The sequence below is a fragment of the Marmota flaviventris genome, chromosome 9 (genome assembly GCF_047511675.1).
Source record: "Marmota flaviventris isolate mMarFla1 chromosome 9, mMarFla1.hap1, whole genome shotgun sequence".
Taxonomy (NCBI): Eukaryota; Metazoa; Chordata; class Mammalia; order Rodentia; family Sciuridae; genus Marmota; species Marmota flaviventris.
The window spans coordinates 60,088,312-60,108,634 of NC_092506.1; the positions used below are offsets into that span (position 1 = coordinate 60,088,312).

A 20,323-nucleotide genomic window follows, 5' to 3' on the forward strand; every position below is an offset into this window, starting at 1 on the left:
TGTGGAATCATTGTTGATTCCTCTATTTCTCTCTGCTGCCAATTGGTTCTCATCTGAAGAATTTAACTCTAGTAGCCTCACTTCCTCTTTCTTAAGAGCTTCATTAGTCAGTTAACCCATCTCCCCATCTCCGACAGTCTTTTTGCATCTCTTCTGCTCCTTCTTTACAGCATTCTTATTCTATATTCCCTTTACTGGGAGTGCTTTGGGGCCCCATGTCAAAGCAGCTCCTTAAGGAATCTACTAGGGGAATCCCAAGACACAAAACAGGAGAGCAAATTACGTTTCATACAACAGAGACCGTGTAATCTTGTCCAAGTTAAGAGATTTATGGACAGCCTGAGTCAGTTTCTTTCTGACTCAGAAAGGATGAAAACCCTCTGGTCACATTTGAGGAGGAAGAGTATGGGACCCTGAGCATCTTCTGGGTTGCATTTTCTCCTCATCTTTTTACCCTAACAGGTACCACCTCTAACCTCACTCTTCATTTCCACTCTCCTCCATTGAATTCTTTATAAACCTTGGCTACAAGGGTTTTTACCACCTCCCTACAAGGGTTGTCTGGCCCTCACCCAACCTCAACAACAGTACATTTCCCAAAGTCTGTGTTGTGCTGTCTAAGGCAATGCCCGAGGATTTTTCGGAAAGACATTCCAGGGATGGCTTTGGAATTTCAAATCCATTTCTTTTTGAGTTCTCCCTGCAGTATGAATTTACAGATACACCTCTTTTTCTTCTGAGTATTCAGAGGATGGGTGTAGTAATACCCACACAAACACTGATTTCACTAAGACTTTAAACCTATAAAAAGGAACAAAAACATCTCCTAACTCCTCCACAATTTATGAAGCTTTGCTGATCTGCTGGGTAGGTAGTATTAGTAATAGCAAAATGATGGCTGCCTAGTTTTCCTGAATGTTTCCTGGGACCCCAGACTTCAGAACTAAAACCCTGAAAGTTCCAGGCAAACCAGGTTGAGTTGGTCATCCTCTAGTAGTTAAAAGAATAGAGTCTGGAGAGTTATTGCCTGGGTTCACATCCAGCTCTGCCATTTACTAGTTGTGTCACTTAATCTCTCTGGGTCTCAGTTTCCTCACTGGTAAAATGAACAAGATATTTTTTGAAGTCAATATATATATAAGCATTTAGAGAACTTCCTGATATGTGTTTCAACGAGGGTTTACTATTCTTTGTATATCGTGTGTGAGTTCTTTTTTTTTTTTTATTAACCTTTATTTTATTTATTTATTTTTATGTGGTGCTGAGGATTGAACCCAGGGCCTCACACATGCTAGGCAACCACTCTACCACTGAGCCACAACCCCAGCCCAATGTTAGTTCTTTTTATGATCACATCTATCACCAACACCACCAAATTGTGCTTCTTAAGAAAAAGTGAGCAGGCACATTACTGAATAGTGTATCTTAGTATGTATTCCCTTAATTATACAAAAATCTGGTCAATGCATTGAAATTACTGCTCTAAAACCCAATTACATGTTTAGCTTTCTCCATCTTTTACCTATTCTCGTTCACTAACAAGCAAAGCTCCAGCAAATTCTGTGTCTCTATGGTGGCTCTGAGCTTGGAGCTCCATGAGCACTCCAGAGGCATGTTGCTACTCCTGCCCTCCACAAACTCACCTTCTGAAAGAAAAGTAAAATCATCCTTTATAACACTGGGGACAAGGCCAGGCAGGAGGTGCTGTAGCCGTCTAGAGGGGCTGAGGAAATGATCAGTCCCTATAGCCTGCTGCTGACTAGAAGTCTTTCTTGGCCACTTCCTTCTATCCTGGGCATAGTATGCCCAAGAGCACAAGTGAGGCCATTATTCCTGGCTGGTTCCTCCCTCCCCAGTGAGCCCTGCCTAGTCCTCCCAGTCTCCTTAGATCACAGATTCTTCATATTCTTTCTCTTCCTCCTAATAAAGAGTTTCTTTTCTTCAACCTTTCTTGTTTTACCTCTAGCCATCACTATTTTCTCCCCATCATATACCACATCTACTTTTCCTCCTAACCTTTTATTCAACAATCAAATGCCTCAAACATCACAGATAGACAAGTATCTTGTGAATTTACATTTCACACACAGAAGACCAAGAGCTCCTTGAGGACAAGGAATGCCTTGTCCATCTGTGTAGTTTCCACAACACCTGGTACTATACCTGCCTGTAGCCCAAAGAAATAGATGCACATACATAAAGAGAGAGCTTTTCATCACAAAATCCTCAGGTCCTAAAATAGAATTAGACTTTCTTCCATTTTCATTTTGTTCTAACAGTCTCTATTCCACACTCCTGGTACCAGCCCAGGGCTGAAACTAATGGATGAGGATGGAAATACCAGCATCTTCAACATCTCCTACACCAACTTCTTCCTGGTAGGTTTCCCCAGACTGCAGGAGTGGCGGCCCCTCCTGGTCCTGCCTTTTACCTTCCTCTATGTGACCATCATCTCTACCAATGCCCTGGTCATCCACACTGTGGTGGCCCAGCGGAATCTGCATCAGCCCATGTATGTGCTCATTGCTCTGCTCCTGGCTATCAACATTTGTGCTGCCACAGCTGTGATGCCTAAAATGTTGGAAGGCTTTGTGCACTATGCTAACCCCATATCACTCCGTGGCTGCCTGAGCCAGATGTTCTTTATCTACTTCACCCTCCTTCTGGACTACAATCTCCTGCTAGCCATGGCCCTGGACCGCTACATGGCTATCTGCTACCCACTCCGCTATACTGACCTGATGACCTCCCACCTGCTGGGTGTGCTGGCCATTTTCGCCCTGACACGGAGCCTGGGAGTGGCAGTGCCCTTGGTGGTGCTAACTGCAAGAGCTCAATTCTGCCGGACGGCAGTGATTCAACACTTCACATGTGAGTACATCGCACTGCTGAGGATAGCTTGTGGAGACTTGACCTTCAACAACCGGTTGGGGTTGGCTATGCGGTTGGTCACCGTGATCTTTGATCTTGTTCTGCTGGGAACCTCCTACACCCGCATCATCTATGTTGCTCTTCGGATCTCTTCTAGGGGAGCCCGGGCCAAGGCCTTGCACACATGTGGCTCCCACTTACTGGTCATCCTCACCATCTACCTCTCTGGTCTCTCCACTTCCATTGTATTCCGAGTGGCCAAGACTGTGTCTCAGGATGTTCAAAATCTACTTAGTGCTGTATACTTGCTGCTCCCAGGAGTCTTGAATCCTCTCATTTATGGGATGAGGACTAAGGAGATCCGGCAACATATAGAAAAGATGCTCTGTGGAAAAGAATCACCTCAGGAGGCTGGAGAGAAGCCAAAGAGGTTGCAGAACACCAGAGTGGAGAGGGAATTGCCAGGGTAAGAGAACTTCATCAACTTGGGGAATTGGGACTGTGACCTCAGAAACAAAGAGATAAACAGGCAGTACTCAGAGACAAACTGGAATTTCCTGAGCAGATTTCAGATTCAACAGCTGGCCCATTGTTGGTAAACCGTGGCTTGTTAAATTCTTAGAATATTTTTGTTGATGATGATGATGATGATGTTCTTTTTAGTTACACATGACAGTAGAGTCTATTTTGATATGTTTACACAAGCATGGAATATATCTTATTCTATTTAGGATCCCAGTACTGTGGAAGTACACAATATTGAGATCACTGTTGTGTAAACAGGAAAGTTATGTCAGATTCATTCTACTGCCTTTCCTATTCCTATTCCCATCCAACAGCTTGTACTTATTTGTCCTTCTTATTTATCTGTCCTCTTTCCCCCAATTTTAAGAAAGCTCCAATTAATATCTGGATGCATTTAACTTCACTAGAAGGCATATAAAGCAAATAAAACAGATCATGACCAACCTGAACACCCAGTCTGTAGCAAATAAATAAGCCAAGCCCTTCCCTGGGGCCATCTCTCTTAAATACAGCCTAAGGCCTGACATGAAGTTCCTTGAGACCAAATAAATCAGTCAATCTTGAGGTTTACAGTCTAAGAACTAGGGTTCTAAGTCCAAACAGTCCCAAATACAGGTGAGTACCTTGACTGAAGTCCCAAATCTGACATGTGTGCCTGACCCCAGGATGTGCAGTTTAGCCTACATAAACAGTTCAGTTCATGCCCAGGGTCCCCAGTCCAAAAGATACTCAGACCAGATCTCCTCTTGGTCCCAGTCTGATACATAGACCAGAGCAGACTCTACCCTGGGGAGCTCAAACTGAGCCAAACATCCAAGTCAAAACTCTTAAGGCCTCAAGAATGACCTGAGGCATACAGACAAGTTCCTTCCCTAAAGCCCAAGTGTAACCCCAGGACCAGACTAGATCGAGACCTGAGTCTGACCCAGGTCAGGCCATTCTCCCCATGGCAGCCAGTGTGATCTATCTAAAAGTTACTCGGTAGCTCCTCAGGAGATTAAAGCAAGAGGCTCACTTGATCTCAGGAGTTCAGGGCCAGGATGAGCAACATAATGACACCTTATCTCAAAATTGAAAATAAAAATAATATAACTCCCTTGCTTAAAAGACTTCCATGGCTCCCTGTCATCCATCTATTGAAGAGTCTCCTTCAGGGATGTCCCAAAAAGAGGCTGTGGTGCCTACACATTGCACAGAGCCATCTGTGAACCAGGCATTTTTTTTCTTCCTCTCTCAAATGATCATTAGTGAATTCCCCATGAGGCCATAAGTATAGTCTGGGAGAGAGAAGGCATATAGTAGGCAGGAGCTGGTAACATGAGTATTTCAGCCACCTTATGTAACTAACTTGTGCTTTCAGTGACTGCTTGAGCCTTGATCTTGTATGTACCACTTGTATGTACCACTATCATTGGGCATGATTCACATTTCAGACACATAGTAATTTGGTCACCTACAATTAAGTGTCTAGTCTCTACTTTGGCTCAGTAGCTAGTCAAAAGCTGTTTCTCAAAAGGAGAATACAGCCAGATGTGGTGGCACATTATGTAATTCTAGGCTGAGGAAGGATACCAGGTTCCAGGCCAGCTTTAACAACTTAGTAAAATCCTGTCTCAAAATAAAAAATTAAAAGGGCTGGGAATATAGCTTAGTGATAAAGTGCCCCCTGTGTTTAATCCTCAATACCAAAACAAAAACAAAAAAAGAAAAGTAGATATCCAGAGGATGGCAGAGCTTTGCTCAAAAATCCTAAGGGCTTTAGCTGTGATTTACCTGTAGAAGCCCAAATCCCCAAGCAACATCTCCATCTGCCACTGTCACTTCAATCATCATCAGATCTGCTGAATCATATGGCCCAAATAACAGAGCAGCTTGCACAACAGACCAGACCTGTGGCAGAGCCCTCTCCTGTTCTGGGCCTCATTCAAAACTAGAAGCTTTTCAGGTCACTTGGTAAACAACCTAGAGTAGTTCAGTGAAAGGAGGATATTTTTGCCTCAAAATTTCAAGGAGGCTCACCAGGTGTTATATCTCTTTCTTGGTTGTGGGAAGGATCATGTGCAACAATTTATTCTTTACCTTAGAAGCAATATCTCAACATGCTTTATTCCACTAGAAAATTTGCTGATGCAGAAAGCCCCTGAACTCTGGTGAGATTTATTCCCTATCCTTTTGAAATGTAACTCTCTTACCAATAAGTCTGGAGTTGTCACTCACAAGTTCCAATCAACATGTCATCAATACATTGGACTGGTGCAATGTCTTATGGATGGCAAAGCTGATCAAAATCCTGTGTTAACTAAATTATGAGATAGGGCTAGTGAGTTGATAATACTCTTAAAGTGGGGCAATGAAGGTATGTTGCTAGCTTTGCAAGCTAAAAGCAAGATGGTGGTTTTACTAAGGGGCATGGAGAAAAAAGCATTTGCCCAATCAATAGCTGCATACCAGGTTACCGAAGGATATGATGATTTGTTCAAGCATAGAAACCATATCTACTTGGAATCACACCCCAAATAAGCTTATGATAATGAGGTAAGAGAAGAAATAAAGATAAGTAGAAAGGAGACCAAAGGAAAGAAAAAGACTAGTTGTAAATCTAAAAGCCCTATAATCAGACTTAACTTACCAGATCTGTTTTTTTCTCAGGGTCTGTCATACCCAAATTTCTGAGACAACTACAATTTAACTCATTTAAATTCACTCATCTATGAAAACTGCCTCATTTTGATTAAAGTATTAAGTGCAGTTAGCTCACACAATTATTCTTAGATTAGGAAAACCAAAGGGAGATGTATTTTCAGAAACCTATATTATCGGTACATTCTAAAAGTTATCTAGAAAGAAGACAATGCCAACCTTAAGATCTTGGAAGACCAGACCACTATAAACATCTTTTGATTTATGATCAAAAAACTGAGTTCACCAGACTGATGGTGTTCCCACTTAACTTCCTATACTCATCCTTTAGAAGATGAGCTGAGGATACCCAAAGCACTCCTTGCTCACATTCTGCTCTGAGAATGTGTATCTTCACTTTTCACTAATAAAACTCTTCTTCTTTGTTAAAACCTGATGTGTCCTTAAGTTTCTTTCTGTGGCATGTCAAGAGCCTGGAAGGTCCAAGTAGTCTCTCTGCCTCTGCAGAGACCTCCTCAAACTCCCTGACGTGACAATAATCCATTGTCATTTTCCAAGATGATTTCTATGCAGCCTAAGGGGGTGAGTTGGATGAGGACGGGGTGGGAATCACCTCTCCTGAATAGTTTATGTCAGTGGTGCCTCTATTCTCTGCCATCCTTCCAGGAATGCAACAATTTTGGTTTACTCTTTTCTTAGTGGCTTACACTTGGCTTTTCGCACTATTACACTTGGCTTTTCTCACTCAGATCAGAGAACCAACATGGGGATTCTGTCAGTTGCTGAGCAGGTCTATTCCAGTTCTGCATTCCAGAAGTGGAGAAATAACACAGGATGGTTTGGGGGACCTCACCAGACCCATTGTGAGGTCAAGAGTTTCCTCAAAGCAGATTTAAGCTCCTTAGATAGGGTGGCAACAACAACAAAATATCATCAGAATATAGGGCTTCAGTGTTCCTAACTTCATCAGGATTTCCCCATATGTTGCCATTTCAATTTTTAGGATTCCATTCACTCCCAAACAATGTCCTCACTTTGACAGTAAATACCCTATCAGGTTAGGAAATAAACTCTGCAATTCAACCACTCACAGGGTAAGATTCTGAGTCTGATTTTCAGCAATCTCAACTCTGCAGCTACAGAAAAAAGGTTTCTTTCGGGGAAGACTTAACCATTTTTCAGGTCACTCATGCACCAACTGAGCTGGAACTTCAAAACCCGGAGCTCATCCTTTTCCTATTTTTTTCCAGTAAAATTTGAAGCAAACAGCTAATCATCTTATACTAATTTGAGAAAAATGTTTGAAGGTCACATATATGGTCACTCAAGGCCTTGCCTTTAAGTATCCAATGGTTGTACTTTGTTTATCTCTATTGTCACATCATACCACGGACTATCAGTGCTCTCTTTACTTTTTAAATAAAATTTTTAGGTCCTTTAAATCAAATCAGATTAAAGAATCAATTTCAGAAACCCCAGAACCAATTCAGAAAACTCATTCTTAAGAGTCTGTTCCTCCAGAACAATTCTAAATGACTGGTTCCCCTAAAATCAATCTGTATTAATCAGGGCTCTTCAAAGAAACAACCCAAAGAATATGTGTGTATATCTATATCTATCTATATGTCTACATAGATAAAGATTCAGAAAGAGGCTGATGCTGCGGCTTGAGTCCAAAGACAGTCCAGAGGCACAAGTCCTTCTTCTGGGACCTCAGTCTTTTGTTTTTCTTAAGGTCTCCAACTGATTAATAAGTAAGTCACCTACATAATGAAGGGTATTCAGCTTTACTCAAACTCTTATCAATTTAAAGGTTAATCTCATCTAAAAAATATTTTCACAGCAACAATTAAACTGGTGTTTGATCAATTATCTGGGTACTATGCTCTAGCCAGTTGACAAAATTAACCACCACAGATCCCTAGGTGCAGATCCTAAGCCAACCCAAGTACAGAAGAAGTGCCCCAGCACAGGGCCATTTTGCAAAGACTGAGAGCTCTAGAAGTTCATGAAGTCTTTATCCAAACACTAACTGAACATATGCTAAAGAAATAGACCTCTATATACATGATAATGAATGATCCCTGCAAAAATAGTTCAGAAGAGTTTCAAAAACAGAATGCTACAATCTTCAACATCAACAAACAAAATACCACAATAGCAAACCCTGGAGGAGGAGAATCTGATTTCCAGAATTACTTCATTATAATTGTCACATTCTCAATTTTCAACAATACACAAGGCATACAAAGAAGCAGAAAAACATTCAAGGAATAAGATCAATTGACAGAAACTATCCCTAAGGAAGCAAAGACATTGGACTTACTGAACAAAGACATAAAACAACTACTCAAAAAACTAAAGGAAAACATGGACAAATAAGTAAAGGAAATCAGGAAAACAACGACTAAGAAAACCAGACTATCAACCGACATAAGAATGACTAAAAAAAAAATCTAATTCTGGAGCTGAAAGGTACAATAACTAAAAGGAAAAATTCACTAGAGAGATTTAATAGATTTGCAGGAAGGATAATCAGCAAGCTTAAAGATAGAACAACTGAAATTACTGAGTCTGAGGAGTAGAAAGAGAACAAAATAAAGAAAATTGAACAGAGCCTAAAGCAACCTGAGAGCCAACATCAGATGACCCAATAGATGAATTATGAGAATCCCATAAGAAGGAAAAGGGCAGAAAGATTATATGAAGATAAAATGGCCAAAAACTTCACAAATTTAATGGAAAACATGAATGTATAAATCCCAAAAGCCCACAAAATCCCAAAAAGGATAAACTCAGAGACCTATGCTAAGATATATTATAATGAAAAGCTATTAGAGTGGCTATTATAAAAAAATATGAAAAATTAAGAGTCATGCTTCACTGAGAAGTTACTATGCTCTCCTACTTCAACAGTACTTGGATAGAACCTGGTGGTTGATCCCAGCCCTACCAGATCCCCATCCCAACAGCTGCTCAGGGTCAGCAGCACTTCACAGCACTCTTAGACACCCCAGGCTTCCACTCAAAGAGCCATGCCTCTCCTCAGCTACCCAACATGATGACCACACCCTCTTTTCAGAGGCACCAGAACTATCACCAAGAGGCTGCTATCAACCTCCAGATCCACATGGAGCACTAAGCCTCCAATATCTACTACTTTGACCATGATGATATGGCTTTGAAGAACTACCAAATACTTTCTTCACCAATCTCATGAGAAGGAACATGCTGAAAAACCGAAGCTGCAGAACCAATGAGATGGCCAAATTTTCTCTCAGGATATCAAGAAACCATACTGTGATGATGGAGAAAGGAAGCTAAATGCAACAGAATACATGTTATACTTAGAAAAAAGTAAATCAGTCACTACTGAACTGCTATTGACAAAAATGGCCCCCCACTAGTGTGACTTGAGACTCATTACCTAAATGAGCAGGTAAAATACATAAAAGAATTGGGTGATCATGTAATCAACTTGTAAAAGGTAGGCGCCCTGGAATCTGGCATGGCAGAATATCTCTTTGGCACGCTTACCCTGGGAGATAGTGATATCGAGAACTAAGCCTTAGGCTGACTTCATTATAGTCACAGAGACTTCCCTGGTCACCAAGGCAGTGTATGCATTTTGGAGTTACATTTAACTGTCCTATAAGTTGCACCAAAACATCCATTAATTTCTTTAATTGTACCATTCCTTTGAATAAAGAAACTTGGTACCATAAAATAAATAAATTATATGTATATAAAAAATTAACAAGTATAGATGAGAATGTAGAGAAAATGGACCCCTTGCATATTGTTGGCATAAACATAAAACATTGGGCTGGGGATGTGGCTCAAGCGGTAGCGCGCTCGCCTGGCATGCGTGCGGCCGGGGTTCGATCCTCAACACCACATACAAACAAAGATGTTGTGTCCGCTGATAACTAAAAAAATAAATAAATATTTAAAAAATAAACATAAAACATCATAGCTACTATGGCAAATTTTGGTAACTACTCAAAGTTAAAAAAGGAGAAAACAATCCAAATGTTCATCAATGGATAATGAATTAATAAAATATCTACTTATCTACACACACAAACAAAAAGAAATACTATTCAGCTCCTCAATGTGTGTATATAAATGTATGTTAGCATAAAATTCATTGTGTGTACGTGCATATATATATATATATATATATAAATATATATATATACATACATACATACACATATACATATATGTATATATGTGGGGGGGTATTATATATACAAATATATATTTTTATGAATTATTATTATTATGAATGTTATATATATATTCAGCCTTTAAAAGGAATGAAATTCTGATACAAATTACAACATGGATGAACATTGAAAATATTATGCTAAGTGAATAAGCTAAATACAAAAAGGACAAATAACATATTACATGTATATGAGGAACCCAGGACAGACATGGAAACATAAAGTAGAACAGAGGTTACCAGAAACTGAGGGGGAGGGGAGAAAGAGGAGTTATTGTTTTTATTGGTACAGAGTTTGGAGTGATGACAAAGTCCTAGAAATAAGTAGTACTGACAGTCTCACAACATTAGGAGTGTACAAAATGGCACTGAAATGTACATTTTAAAATGAACAATATGGTAAATTTTATGTCATGTGTATTTTACCATGGGGGGAGGAATATACTAACATTAGAATTCTATATTGAATATACTTGTCTTAAAGTCTCCTCTCTAGACTTGCAAAGAACAGAAAATGTTTTTTCAGACTTGACTTTTGTATGAAAATAAATAAATAAATTAACCTCACACAATCACTTAGAAATGTTTATCTTTATTTCAGAATGGACCTCATCTAGATAAAGGTCCTATCAGCACTTTTGGTGGGTCATCACTCAGTTTTGCTTTTAGGAACCCACCACTGAAAGCAGCAAAACTAAGTCTCTTTAAACACATGGAGATCATCAGAAAAGGAGTGCTCTAGAGGGGTGACAAAACCTCACTAAATCACTTCCTATTTCCAAGATGACTTCTTTCTCATTCCTAAAACCTCTACTCTGGTCCCAACACAGCAATATTTTAAAAGATCATTATCTTAATAGTATATAGAAAAATTACTTTAAATCAATTACACTTTTGTTGCAATAAGGTCCAGCAAAGCCTTAACATCTCAAGCAAACCCACTACACCTATCTATGCTCAAGTAGTTTGGTTATGGAAGATGTGCTGGTCTCTTCTAAGCCTTTTCTCAGGATCCACACATGAGGCACTCATCTTTGTTCTCCAAAGAGCACACCATGGCTGCTGTGTTCCTCTCCTTCTCTTCTTCCTCTTTTGATACCTTTTCCTTATCTTTTAGCTTCTCCTTATTTAGAGTAAACTGAATAGGATTAGCTGCAGGTCTTGTCCTTAAGTAATACATCCCAGTTTTCAAACCCTGCAAGGGAAGTACATACAACTATTAGGAAAGATTAATGTTTAAAATACATTCCTACATGTCTATCAATTAAACAATAATGTTTTAAATTTAAAAATACATTCCTATAACCAGGACAAACTCTTCACTAAACTTGCAATTCTATCTCCTCTATGAAGTACTCCCCCAAATGCTTATTAAACAATCAGACTGCTATTGTTCCTTTCACCCTTAAAATGTTTACCTCTTTGGGTAATTGTTTACCTCTTTGTTTAATTGTTTTTACTTTTAAGTATATGACTTCCAACTGTGCCCAATACAACATATCTGCCTTAAATTAAGGACTAGATTATGTCTTCATATAATAGACTCTAACAACTCTGAGGATGAGGATCACCACATTCAATTCAGTATCACCAGCACCAGCACATAGTAACTATTCAATAAGAGTCGATAAGAGTTACTATGCTGTTAAATAAGAAAACCAATTGATAATTCTATATAAATACTTATCATACTGCCAAGGAATAAGAATACATCCAGAATCATAAGACTTTACAGTTAGCAATGGGGGAAATAATTTAGCTTTTACAATGTAAATAAAGTGGGGAAACAATGGATATTTTTGAATAGTGGATTGACATACGCAAAATTTTACTTTAGAAATGTTAACAGTGCACAAAATGGACTGCTACAGAGATACTACAGCACAGAGATCAGTTAAGAATAATGGCAGATAAAGAATGAAATAATGGCACTTGTTAGAAATAGACAGAAGTAGAGAACATTATGCTAGGAAAAATAAGCCAGTCTCAGAAAGTCAAGGATGAACTTTTTCTCTCAAATGTGGAAGCCAGAGCAAAATAAGAGGAAAGCAGGGGTGAGGTAGGGGTAAGGAATCTCAAAGAACTAGAGGAGAGATCAGTGGAATAGAGGAAGGGGACTAAAGGAGAAGGAAAGATGGAAAAAGGAGGAATTGTGGAATGAAAATGACAAATGAAACTGACACTATGTACATACATGAATACATTACAGTGAATTCTACCTTTATGTATAACCATAAAGCACCAATTTACAAAAATAAAAACAGTAAATAAACAGAAGGAAAACCATTAGAATAGAGGAAAAGGAATGTGAGGGTAGGGAAGAAAAGAGGAAATATTAGGGACTAAAATGGAGTAAATTATCATGTATGATTGTGTCAAAAATGAACCCCCCTATTATGTGTAGCTATAATGCACTAATAAAAACATTAAAGAAAAGAAAAATGGCAGTGGAAAAGGAAATAAGATATTCAACAGGCAATACAAAGGAACAACCAACCTAAGTAACTGCATGTACAGTCAAGGAAGGGAGGACCATAAGTAATTCCAAGTTTTCAAATCTAAGAATGAAATAATCCTAACTGAAACAAAATCCAAAGTAAGAGCTTGATCTGCTACCAAAAAACATGGGTTAGATTTAACACACTGGATTAAAAGTGAAACTTCCAAGTGGCAATATTCAGTCAGTGGCTAGAATATAAAACTGTTCCAATTCCCAAATATCCCAAGTTGGCAATTAAGTCCTCCTTGATTTCCTCTACCAACCTGCTTCCAGCCATAGAAGTGCATACTAGTGAGTTTGCCATAGTTAGGCTCAGCAATATGTATGTTCAAAGACTGGCTTTGATCGATGAAAGCACCTCTCTCTGCTGCCATTTTGAGAACAGTTTTCTGAGAGATTTCCCACACAGTCTTATAAAGTTGCTTAAGGTCATCAGGAATTTCTGGTATGTTCTGAAAAAAGGAAACCAAATGTTTGTACTACTTCAGTTAAAGAAAGCAGTATGACTACCAGAATAACAATGCAAGGGTCTGGACTTCCTGACTACTCTGACCCTACTATTCATCTTATATCATATGATATGATCTTCATCAAATTTGCCAAAACCATTTAACTCTTCTTTAGAAAATCCAACAAAACCCCATTAACCAACCAAATATCAATCTGGTGGTGGTAATTTAAGCATTCATCTTTAACTGGTTTATGGCCAAAACATTCATTATTCTAGCATCATTTTAAGAAAGGAAAATTCAGAGCTAAGCAGAACTAAATGACCCTTGAATTTTGCAAAAAACACAAATATTCAGAATTGTAACTCACAGCAACATGATCAAAGGATCTGCAAACTCCAATTTGAGTCCAAATAAATCAGGTTATCTTTGGACAAGAATTAATTTGTGTTAAAATACACAGATTCTGTCACTAAAAATAGAAGGGTTATAGGACTCTTTATATGTGTGCCAAACATACCAATGTTTAGCCAGAGCCCTCTCTCCACAAAAAACATTTCTTGATGCTCAGCTGTAAATATTTAGTTTACAAACACAATTTGATGCCTTTTGTACTACCAACTCTCTATCATGCTTCTTTTTAAGTTTAACTCCTTCTTAATTTCAGACTTTTTATTAGTGAGCCCCAAATTTTGAGGCATTCTGGAATCACCTAGAGAATCTTTATGCTTGGCTCCTACTTCCAAATATTCTTATTTATATGATAGGACAGGAGATCTAAACTTCAGGATTTTAAGTTTCCCAATTATATACAAATAATTCAGAACCTCTGCTTTCTATTATTGCACAAAAAAACAAGATAAAGATGTGAATACATGCTATTTAAAGGTGTGTATAATCCTAGCACAACACAGAGATGAACACAACAAGTAGCCATTTCTCATCTCCATTGTCTGGCATAAATGAAGAGGCACCAAAGTGTTCATCCTAGCTCCTGAGGAGCATGTTTCATTCTCATTCTATACCTGAATAGAGCCATTGCATGCAATAATCTGGTTTTTCATTTCTTCATTCCATAAACCCCGCTCAGTAAGATCTTTCAATAAATGAGGATTTACAATCTGAATGAAAAAGCAGAAAAAAATGTGAATAAATAAATGACAGAACCTACATTAGAACACAGGCCTACAACTCAAAGTAAGTAAGATCACTGAAGAATTATGTAACATTAGATGGCTTGGTAAATTAAATTTTTCACAAAATTGAGAGGCCATTCCACTATATAAAAGCTATATTCCCTTAAGATCTTGACATTTGGGCTGTGGTTGTGGCTCAGTAGCAGAGCACTTGCCTAGCATGTGCAAGGCGCTGGGTTCGATCCTCGGCACCACATAAAAATAAATAAATAAAGGTATTGTGCCACATACAACTAAAAAAATATTTTTTAAAAAAAAGTAAATAAAGTTAAAAAAAAGATCTTGACATTTGTAACTTGAGAAACATTATGGTAATCATTATGCAATGTATGCATATGTCAAATCATCATATTGTACACTTTGGATATATACAATTTTTGTCAATTACACCTCAATAAAGCTGAAAAAATTTTAGTTAAAAAAATATATACAGGGGTGCTGGGGTTGTGACTCAGCGGTACATTGCTTGCCTAGCACGTGCGAGGCCCTGGGTTTGACCCTCAACACCACATATAAATAAATGAAATAAAGGTATTGTGTCCAACTTCAACTAAACAATATTATATATAAATATATATATATTTTTTTAAATTTATGTATATATATGGCATTTGCAAAAGTGAAAAGAACTAACATTGCCTAAGCTGGGTCAATCTATATAGATTGATTCTTTTTTGTTTTTTCTAAGAATATAATAAATAAGTTTAAAAAATTAGAAATGTATCCTCCCTAAACCTTAAAAAAATTTACTTCAGAATATGTAGAAATTCTCTCTCTCACACACACACCCCTTTCAAATTATGGTTCTCAGTCCTAGCTGCATGTAAGAAACATTTGGAAATTAAAAAAAAAAAAAAATCCTAGTTCCACCCACCAGAAATTCTAATTAATAACAAAGTCTGAAAAACAGTCTTTTTTTTTTTTTTAATTTTATTTTATTATTTTTTTAATTTTTTATTGTTGGCTGTTCAAAACATTACATAGTTCTTGATATATCATATTTCACAATTTGATTCAAGTGGGTTATGAGCTCCCATTTTTACCCCATATACAGATTGCAGAATCACATCAGTTACACATCCATTGATTTACATATTGCCATACTAGTGTCTGTTGTATTCTGCTGTCTTTCCTATCCTCTACTATCCCCCCTCCCCTCCCCTCCCCTCCCCTCTTCTCTCTCTGCCCCCTCTACTGACATTCGTTTGTCCCCCTTGTATTATTTTTCCCCTTCCCCTCACTTCCTCTTGTATGTACTTTTGTATAACTCTGAGGGTCTCCTTCCATTTCCATGCATTTTCCCTTCTCTCTCCCTTTCCCTCCCACCTCTCATCCCTGTTTAATGTTAATCTTCTTCTCATGCTCTTCGACCCTACTCTGTTCTTAGTTACTCTCCTTATATCAAAGAAGACATTTGACATTTGTTTTTTAGGGATTGGCTAGCTTCACTTAGCATAATCTGCTCTAATGCCATCCATTTCCCTGTAAATTCTATGATTTTGTCATTTTTTAATGCAGAGTAATACTCCATTGTGTATAAATGCCACATTTTTTTTATCCATTCATCCATTGAAGGGCATCTAGGTTGGTTCCACAGTCTAGCTATTGTGAATTGTGCCGCTATGAACATCGATGTAGCAGTGTCCCTGTAGCATGCTCTTTTTAGGTCTTTAGGGAATAGACCGAGAAGGGGAATAGCTGGGTCAAATGGTGGTTCCATTCCCAGCTTTCCAAGAAATCTCCATACTGCTTTCCAAATTGGCTGCACCAATTTGCAGTCCCACCAGCAATGTACAAGTGTACCCTTTTCCCCACATCCTCGCCAGCACTTGTTGTTGTTTGACTTCATAATGGCTGCCAATCTAACTGGAGTGAGATGGTATCTTAGGGTGGTTTTGATTTGCATTTCTCTGACTGCTAGAGATGGTGAGCATTTTTTCATGTACTTGTTGATTGATTGTATGTCCTCCTCTGAGAAGTGTCTGTTCAGGTCCTTGGCCCATTTGTTGATTGGGTTGTTTGTTCTCTTATTGTCTAATTTTTTGAGCTCTTTGTATACTCTGGATATTAGGGCTCTATCTGAAGTGTGAGGAGTAAAGATTTGTTCCCAGGATGTAGGCTCTCTATTTACCTCTCTTATTGTATCTTTTGCTGAGAAAAAACTTTTTAGTTTGAGTAAGTCCCATTTGTTGATTCTAGTTATTAACTTTTGTGCTATGGGTGTCCTATTGAGGAATTTGGAGCCCAACCCCACCGACTGTAGATCGTAGCCAACTTTTTCTTCTATCAGACGGCGCGTCTCTGATTTGATATCAAGCTCCTTGATCCATTTTGAATTAACTTTTGTGCATGGCGAGAGAAAGGGATTCAGTTTCATTTTGTTGCATATGGATTTCCAGTTTTCCCAGCACCATTTGTTGAAGATGCTATCCTTCCTCCATTGCATGCTTTTAGACCCTTTATCAAATATAAGATAGTTGTAGTTTTGTGGATTGGTTTCTGTGTCCTCTATTCTGTACCATTGGTCCACCCGCCTGTTTTGGTACCAGTACCATGCTGTTTTTGTTACTATTGCTCTGTAATATAGTTTGAAGTCTGGTATCGCTATACCGCCTGATTCACACTTCCTGCTTAGCATTGTTTTTGCTATTCTGGGTCTTTTATTTTTCCATATGAATTTCATGATTGCTTTCTCTATTTCTACAAGAAATGCCGTTGGGATTTTGATTGGCATTGCATTAAACCTATAGAGAACTTTTGGTAATATCGCCATTTTGATGATGTTAGTTCTGCCTATCCATGAACAGGGTATATTTTTCCATCTTCTAAGATCTTCTTCTATTTCTCTCTTTAGGGTTCTGTAGTTTTCGTTGTATAAGTCTTTCACCTCTTTTGTTAGGTTGATTCCCAAGTATTTTATTTTTTTTGAAGATATTGTGAATGGAGTGGTTGTCCTCATTTCCATTTCAGAGGATTTGTCGCTGATATACAGGAATGCCTTTGATTTATGCGTGTTGATTTTATATCCTGCCACTTTGCTGAATTCATTTATTAGCTCTAATAGTTTCTTTGTAGACCCTTTTGGGTCTGCTAGGTATAGAATCATGTCATCTGCAAATAGTGATAATTTAAGTTCTTCTTTTCCTATTTTGATGCCTTTAATTTCTTTCGTCTGTCTAATTGCTCTGGCCAGTGTTTCGAGAACTATGTTGAACAGAAGTGGTGAGAGAGGGCATCCCTGTCTTGTTCCAGATTTTAGAGGGAATGCCTTCAATTTTGAAAAACAGTCTTAAATAATACTTTTATATACATCTTTAGTATCCCAACTTAAGTACCTGAGATTGTAGCACACAGCACCATAATCATAAATAACTAACAATCATGTGAACTCTAATATCAAGTTACTTTCATACTTAGCCGCATCATTCATTCTTTGAATAGCATTTATTAAATGCCTATGATGGGGGCTATGGCTGTGGCTCAGTGGTAGTGTACTTACCAGGTATGTGTAAGGCACTGGGTTCGATTCTCAGCACCACATATAAATAAATAAATTAAATAAAGATCTATCAACAATTTAAAAATATTTTTTTTAAATGCCTATGATGTATTGAAACAACATTCAACAATATGAGATGAACATGATACTCTGTATCAAAGCTTTGCCCAAACTAAGAAAAAGGGGCATACTAAATGTGAGTGAGCATTTACTCCCAATATTAAGCCTTTAGAAGATCTTCCTGTAAATCTGGTTGGGAATTTCTCACCTGAAATTCTCCTGACAAGACTCTGCGAGTATAGATATTGCTGGTGTAAGGTTCAATGGACTCATTATTCCCCAGGATCTGAGCAGTTGAAGCAGTAGGCATCGGGGCAATAAGTAAACTGTTTCTTACACCATACCTAAAGAAAAGGAGATTATTAGTTGCTGGTGCTAAAGCTACAATCTGCCTGGAAGGCAGCTGTTTACATTACTGTAGTATATGCAGATTGTGGGAGGAATATCGTACATGCCTTTAACTCCCATGCTGAATTTTGAAAGATACAGTTCCATAGTACAGACAATGCTGTTAAATCATCCATTTCTTTCTTTTCTCTTTTTGTACTGGGGATTAAACCCAGGGGACACTTAACCACTAAGCCACATCCCCAGCTCTTTTTATTTTTCACTTTGAGACAGGGTCTCACTAAGTTGCTTAGAGCTTCACTAACTTGTGATTCTCCTGCCTCAGTCTCCTGAGCCACTGGGATTACAGGCATGCACCACCATGCCCAGTACTCATCCATTTCTTAACACCTGACCCCTAACAGAACTCATACAATTTTTAATGTTGGCAATCCTTATCATGTCGTAACTTAAGCTACTTGCATTGTGGTACTTAGGAATCAGAGCATTTGATATACTATCTTGCCCAAAGAAATACTCAAATCAGTATTCAAGAGTTTTACACTTATCTTCAGGTACATTTATTCATTCAATCCTCCCCTGTATTTTTAAGTGTGTTTTATTACTGTATTAGAACCCTCAGGATACATAGATGTAAAAGTGGGCAAAACCAGACACTATCACCACAACTCTCCAATATTCTATGAAAGGGGAAAAGTTATGCTCAAAGCGTATTTCTGACTTTCCTTTACTAATTACAAATTAAAGATTTACTAATTACAAACTAAAGATTTAACATTTTTTAATTCAATGCCTGAAAAAGTATTTAAGGAAGACTATATAACGTAACACACTATGAAATCTTCAAACAGCCCCAGCCTCATCCTCCAAAGCTCCATCTAAGAGAGCCGTTAACACTTTTCAGTGTCAAATAAAACTGTTTGCTCTGCAAACCTTTTCTATGACCACTACCTTTACATATTCATTGTATTACACGTCTTACCTTACTTAGTCTTAAGTTTCTTTAACACAAAGAACATGTCTTTCCTACATTCTGTATCTACATATTCATACAGTGCTTAGCATAGAGTCTCAGATTCTGCTGGAGCTGTACTTTCATCTCATCCCGTTACTTTCCAGTTGTGGTCATCAAGCAAACCACCAATTATCTCTGTCTTTACTTTCTCATTTATAAAACAGCAATACCATCTGTCTATAGACAGGAAAATCCATACATGATGTATCCAAACCATAGAATCATTAAAAACATTAGGTAGATCTACACATACTGAAAGATAAAGATCCCCCAAAATAAAATATCACACAAAGGCTCAGACTATATCAAGTTGATCACATTCATTTGGTAAAACTGTCCATGTACACGAGACTATCCATTAGTATATTGAAAACGGTCTAGAAAAATGCACATCATTAACAAAGGCAAAAGGAGCAAGTTATTTTCCTACGAAAGAAGCAAGTTATTTTTGTTTGTTTTGTTGGACAAGTGGTTGACAAAAGAAGGGCTCTGACTTTTTTATTTCTGTAACTTAATTAATAATGAATGTGTACTCACATTAATTTTGAAATTTAAAGTCATATATATAAAAAATAACTCATAGTGTTTTGAAAAATTAAAAAAGTAACAAATACAAAATGAAGTTCAGGTCCTTTTTTGTAAAAGCTGAATTTGTGTGTACTATATACCTGTACACATACTCACAGTAAAGTATGAAGAATGACAATTACCAAGGCGAAAAAAGTATCCTGGGGAAGTGGTACTGGGATAATTTTCATTTTTCTCCCTTTCCACATGTTTTTTCTAAATTATCTAACATTTGTTATTTAAATAAGAAAATTTAAAAGCAAATATTAATTTTTAAAAGAATATTTTAAAGCTATAGCTTCCTTTTCCAAACATTCAACACTTTGCATCTGCATTAACTCATCATAACAGAAAACAAAAACAATTTGTTTTATTATTCACTCAGCAAAACGTTTCGCTTGCCCACAAACTGCTTAAGCTCA

The 20,323-nt window shown here is 37.8% G+C and overlaps 2 protein-coding genes across 2 annotated transcripts in view; one reads left to right on the forward strand and one right to left on the reverse strand.

The window, feature by feature from the left end:
• Nucleotides 1–2,321: 2,321 nt before the first annotated feature.
• LOC114098344 (olfactory receptor 52Z1P-like) lies at nucleotides 2,322–3,341 on the forward strand. The gene has a single exon (XM_027942531.1). The coding sequence runs from the start codon at nucleotides 2,322–2,324 to the stop codon at nucleotides 3,339–3,341; it is 1,020 nt and encodes a 339-aa protein (XP_027798332.1).
• A 7,498-nt stretch (nucleotides 3,342–10,839) lies between these two features.
• Nucleotides 10,840–20,323, reverse strand: part of Rrm1 (ribonucleotide reductase catalytic subunit M1) — a 35,635-nt gene continuing 26,151 nt past the window's right edge. Inside the window, exons 16-19 of the mRNA XM_027942641.3 lie at nucleotides 18,180–18,315; nucleotides 14,242–14,337; nucleotides 13,031–13,219; nucleotides 10,840–11,462 (exon numbers count right to left, since the gene is read on the reverse strand). Coding sequence (XP_027798442.1) covers nucleotides 11,274–11,462; nucleotides 13,031–13,219; nucleotides 14,242–14,337; nucleotides 18,180–18,315 — 610 coding nt within the window. The 3' untranslated portion in view covers nucleotides 10,840–11,273. The remainder of the gene's footprint in view (nucleotides 11,463–13,030; nucleotides 13,220–14,241; nucleotides 14,338–18,179; nucleotides 18,316–20,323) is intronic.

What these genes read in the sequence shown, in the direction of transcription:
- LOC114098344 (XM_027942531.1), top strand. Translation starts at nt 2,322, where the DNA reads ATGGATGAGGATGGAAATACCAGCATCTTCAACATCTCCTACACCAAC.